Genomic DNA, 6000 nt, shown 5'->3' on the forward strand with positions numbered 1-6000 from the left:
CTAACTCACGTTATATTACGACTCACGTTACGAGAAAGATTGAGATTCCATATTTTGTGGTACACATCTCTTGTCTGTTAAAAAACTCAGGAAAATCATTGTTTACAAATGCAGTTATAGTATTTGTTCTTTATATGGTTCTTTGGGAGGTGAAGCTCTTTAATATCACGTTAGCCTCTTGTTGGAGATGCTTTTGAGACAAAATATATTCCTTGTTGTAATGTGGGTCTGCTTGATCATGGCAATAACGTTGAAAAATGAAATCAACAGATCATCCTTCTTCATGTAGGCCAGTAACCATTACTTCTGTGATTCGGAAGTTATTCGAAATTATTGTTGTCCGTGAGGAAAGTGGGGTGTGTTCTTCTATTATTTTTTTACTGCGTGGCGAGTATAAAATATTAAGCTTCCTGTTCGCTGGCAAGAGGATGTTTCAAGCGAAAAGATTTCTGCACAAAAGTGAATTAAGTAAGGGACTATAAGTTTTCTAGCGGTGTAAAATAACTTTCGTATATAGTCAACGATTCACAAAAGGTTGTATAAATGAATTACGTTTTTAAAAGTGCTCATGTTTTATGCTGATGCTGTACTTCAGGGTTTTGAGGATGCTTTCCTAAGTTTTTCTTGGCTGCTGTTGTGCTCCAAAACTATTTTTGTCAACTTCAAAAAAATTATTGGGAAGTTGGATGGCAATGTAGATGATTCAGGTGCCTGCGAAGGCTTCTATAGTGAGAATTGATGTAAAATGTATCCCGATCTATTCCCCTGACACACCTTGGCTACCAATCCTCCATACACTCATAATTTCTTCTTGACCATGCTTAGAAAAAAAGTACATGTTACTTGTAGCGCGGAATATTTCAAGCCATATGTGTCTGGCTCGTCTTTATAATGCAACTGTTCTGCCTCATGTAATGTTCCTGTATCCCTTTTGGAAGATCTTAAATGCCCAAAATGAGAAAGATGTCAGGGCGTTATTTTTCAAGTAATAATTTTGAAAAAAAAAGTTTTTCTAGTTCAGGTAAAAAGCGAAGTTTAAACTTAAAATGAATATTGTAGGATCAAACAGACTACCCTCTGATACTTTATTATTTATAGAATATGAAAACCCATGCAGAAAAACAGGATTAGTAGTAGAAAAATCCTTAAGTATCCTATAGAAAATAAAAGATTAATTTGTAAGGCTTTTAGTCAGACACGTTAATTGCGGGAACCTATTCCTCCTAGATTTTTAAAATACCTTTTTGGTGCTTCCATTTTCTTACAAAAGAACAGAACCCCCCCCCCCCTAGATTACGAAAAATACATATTACATCGTCACTTCAAGTCAACCCACTTAGCAGTACAAATCTAGTTTTTAAGCATACACAAATATAAGAAGATAATATGAATCAGTTTAGTTGAACCTGTTTTGCAGATATTTGTGGCTTAAACTGGTAAGCAGTTATTTCGTTTTAAAGTTCAATTTTGCTCTTCACTTCCAACAGAGAAACTTTTTTTTAACTCAATTTTATTCATGATCTTTGTTTAACTTGGGCGATAAAACTAAAAAAGTTGAGTGGAGCTTTTGTTGAAACAGGGTAGTCTATAATTGAATAAAGGTTTAACTTCAAGCCTCTCTTAAATTTTCCCAAAAAGAATGTGCAATTTTGCCAAATGGAATCCAAGTTGGCTTCTTCATCGGTATATGCATGGAGTTGTAGATAAAAAGTGCAATCTTTATTACTATATTGTCGCATATGAAATATATAGTGACTGGAGACAACTGTAGGATATTAAAAGAATTTTATATGTATAATTAAATCAATTTAAAGATTTTTTTTATCAGAAAAGTTCGATATTTTATTACAAAAATAAATGCAAATTTTAAAATCTAGGAGAGTTCTTAGGGGGGAGAATACCACTCCCCCCGCCTAGGGGCGTATATTTAATTGTTGGTTGGTAGACCATCACCAAAACTTGGGCTCCCTCATTAGCTATCTCCATCTCTATAATTAATGCAACTTTCAACCTTCAGGGGGGAGTACCCTAAGAAAATCTCATCCCTTCCCCCAACCCAACTGATGCCACTGCTCATAAGTAAGTGTAATTTCATGTTTGCTTCTTGGACTGCAACATTTTACATGAATGTATCATTACATTCATATTATTAATAAGAATAGGAGTAAACAAAAATAACTCAAAATTCAGATTAGTAGTGCCCTTTACCTACCCCCGAATAATGGACCCATGTGTGCTGTCAAACCCAACGACCAATTCATGCACACCTTGGCGGGGTTGGTGGACTAAAAAAGTTGGTGCTTGGTTACGCGCTTCAGTACCTTTTTTTATCACCAAAGGCTTGAAAGCCTCTATCACGAGAAAGTGGCGTTTTCTGCCATTTTTGGCACCAAACTATAATTTTTGGTACTTGTGTATTATTCAGAACACACTCATTAAGTGAAGTTAGGTTCTTTCGTGAAACAAACTACGATGCAGGTAAATTTTGATGAACTATTTTATATATAGAGGTGGTTAGGTTAGGTATTTGACATAACACACCCCACCCCCTAATGTGCAAATATATAGCCCAAACTTTTGATAAACCTAATGAAATAAAATATGATGAAAATATAATACTTTATTAGGAAAATTGTAAGATTACTTTTCGTACGAGCATTAAGTCATGTGACACACTGTTTTGTTGTGGGCAACAACCCCTTATCCAGAAAAAATATAATTGCCTCTTTTCGGTCTTTGGCAAACCCCAAATCTTCATTTCAAAAGCCATGTTCAGACACTATCTTCTATCACTATCCATAGCAAACTAAATTGAGTTTTGTAATTACGGGTATGAAATCAGATTTTCGGAGCGGAATTCTGAGTGTTTTCTGAATTGAATTGAATCAATCAATGAACAAGTACCATATACTTAATTAAAATGTATCTGCATTGTAGTTTGTTTCACGAAAGAATCTAACTTACCTTCTTGAGTGTGTTCTGAATAATACAAAAGTACCTAATAATGTCATAAACAGGACCAAGTCGAGGTTGGTTAGCAATTCTGAGATAGTCAATCAATTTTAAAGCTCGAGTTCTACTAGTATCTTTGCTTTCAGTGGTTTTTAATGATAGAATTTCTCGTTCGTTATTTATATAAAATATTAGAACGTATCGAAGTATATGTGTATAACGTATTTAAACATCAGACAACCCTTTCTTAGAGGCCTTAACGGCTTCAGCTGCATAGAAAATCAAAAGTCGCGTAAAATCTCCGTTTATATGAGCTATAATACCCCTCTCCGTTCAGCGAAAATTCTGTAGTAAAAATATTACTTAAAAAAATATTCAAAACTCGTCTTCTTTGAAAATCCTGACTAAAATTCAAATTTTGCCCAAAATTTGATTAAAATCCAACATTTTAATTCTTAAGCACAAAAACTGAGAAAGCCTTGTGCAACGCGTCACTTTTACTCCTATTGATATATAATTCAAAAATTCGGGAGTCTATGGAACCGGTATTCCGTCCATATCTATATTAGGCCTGAGAACGATATGAAAAACAATAGGAAATTAAGTAAAACAGACTTTTTATTTAATTAGTTTAACATTCTCACACTCTAGAAGAACTATTTATAAATTTGTCTACATGACAGGTCTATACCTATTGAAATTTTGACAAAACAGCATTTTACCTTAATTTTCAGTTACTAGTTGCTTTTTCTCTGCCTTTAGTTCTGAAAATGCAATTCCTGTTATTTGAGTAGAATTTTGAGCCATATCAATGTTTTTTTTTTTTTCAAATTTTAGGAAATGTATTTGCGTATCTTTAAAACCTTGCAAAATGGAATTGAGTAAAGTTATGAAGCTGAAAACAATTTTGTTGTAGCCTACTTCAATTAAGCAGAAGATCTATTTTGCAAGGTTTCAATTTTATAACACACATATTTTTAAAGGTCATCAAAGGTCAGGGCCCTCTAGAGGGAGAAAGAGTGGAGATAGTTGCTTCAAAATGCCTTCCCGGGACATACTTTAGTCTCTAGATTCATCCCTGAAAGTTTCATTTTCCTAACCTAAACCCTTTCTGAGATAGCAAGAAGTCAATTAACTAGAATTTTACCCAACAAACTTTACGGATAGACGGATTGAGACGAAAGTGACGCATCGCAAAATACTTGGGAAATACATAGTTTCTAGTTCCATTCCAGTTCCACAATACTTTACCCCCAATCTTCCTAATGTGCAAATATATAACCCAAATTATATATAGGCCTATCTCAAGCAAATGTCACGCATCATTCTTATTTCAGCACATGTACCCGTAAATTGAATCAACTATGACGAAAAAAAAACGGGAAAAAACACTTGAAAAATATTGTTTACAATTTGGCTTAAATATTTGCACATTAAGGGGTGTTGAGGGGCTTCGGATGAGGTAGCCTATAGTGGAATCGCAGTCAAAATGTGTTTGTGATTATTCCGCATATTCTGAAGTAAGAACTGTTTTTTCTTATCATTTTTCCTTCTCAACAGCTCCAATTCTAGGCACTGAATTTTCCATTCAATCCCTATATACTATTCAGACCATGTATTTTACCATTAAGTGGGTGTGGGTAAGGCTCATTTGTGATGCAAATGAGTGTTAGGCTATAGGCTATTTGGATTAAGGATGGAATTCTGATTCTAAATTTATGTTGATTTTTAGCTTTCTCAAAATGTAGCTAATCTAAAAATTTACCACCCTTTCCCTATCCCAACCAAAAATATATATGAGCTAAACCTAGGCCTTTGCGTAGGTTAACACTAGACCTAAATCAATATTTGGCATTAAGGTTTGTTTTCGTGACTGCTAAATGTGAAATAAATCTCTTTATTTCTCAAAAAGAATACAACTTTCCAGTAATTTAATATTGAAAAAAAATTTAATCAGTCATACCTTTTTTACGACATCACTTTCACTTTCATTCCTTTGAGTAAATTCTTTTTTACTATATCCTAGTATATACTGAATTCTTTCAGTTATCATTGTTGACTGAGAAAATAATTTTAGGTCATTGCGTTATAAGTAGGACGTTAAGCTGATCCAGTAAATTTCAGCTTGTAATGGTTCGGGTTACCTGTGAGGGGTTATACACTATGTCCACTCGGGAACACTAGAGGCTTCTTTTTTTCTTTTTATAAACCATAGCTATTACCACCAGTGACATCAATTCACGGAAACTTATACGGGAGGCAGAAAATACATTTTTGAATACCCATTTTGGGGGAGGGGGCAAAATGGTTGTTTCTTCAATTTATTTGAGTGAAAGAAAATACCTGCCTTTTTTTAATTTAACGGGGTGCAAGACCCCAACACTCCAAATTGACACCACAGGTAGAATCATTTATATAGGGTTACATCAGTAGCCTCGAATCAAAATACTAAAATAAAAAAACGTAATAATAAGGATAGCAAATATTAGGCGCCTTTTTTTAAATATTGCAGTTTGAAACCAGAAGTTTATAATAATGTTTTTCCGACGAAAAACATTACCTTAGCAAACTGTATTTAAAATACTCTCAAAACATACAGATTTTGCTTTTTGGTTCTAGGCATTTTAATACCCACCCAACCCAATATCCCGTAAAATTCCCATAGGAATATTCTCTCCCCTTAAAAATGTCCTTGAAAAATTCTATCCCCTCCTCCATGGAAATTCCTCCCTGGAAAATGCCCCAGTAAAATTCTAGTTTTGAGGATTTTTTCTTTCTTGGGCTTTAGTTGAGTAAACAGGGGTGTAATTTGCTATGGGGCGGGGGAGGGGGGAAATGCTCCCTCGACCCCATTGTCCACCCCCTTCCCTGCTGAAATCTTTGAAAATCTCGTCAAAATTAAGATAGGCCTACATAATTCAAGCATCTATAGAAACAGATCAGTTTTCCTTAGTATACTTTTGCCTTTATGATACTATACGGATAATTTTTCACTTAGTCATTTTCACTTGATTTGGAGAAATCTGTTCCATATTTGCCACCTCCCAT

At 34.3% G+C, this 6000-nt stretch overlaps 1 protein-coding gene across 1 annotated transcript in view; it reads right to left on the reverse strand.

Annotated features, from left to right (window-relative positions):
* Nucleotides 1–5030, reverse strand: part of LOC136039974 (SEC14-like protein 2) — a 28373-nt gene extending 23343 nt beyond the window's left edge. Inside the window, exon 1 of the mRNA XM_065724031.1 lies at nt 4916–5030. Coding sequence (XP_065580103.1) covers nt 4916–5005 — 90 coding nt within the window. The 5' untranslated portion in view covers nt 5006–5030. The remainder of the gene's footprint in view (nt 1–4915) is intronic.
* Nucleotides 5031–6000: the final 970 nt, after the last annotated feature.

Source organism: Artemia franciscana, chromosome 20 (genome assembly GCF_032884065.1).
Source record: "Artemia franciscana chromosome 20, ASM3288406v1, whole genome shotgun sequence".
In the NCBI taxonomy this organism is placed as follows: Eukaryota; Metazoa; Arthropoda; class Branchiopoda; order Anostraca; family Artemiidae; genus Artemia; species Artemia franciscana.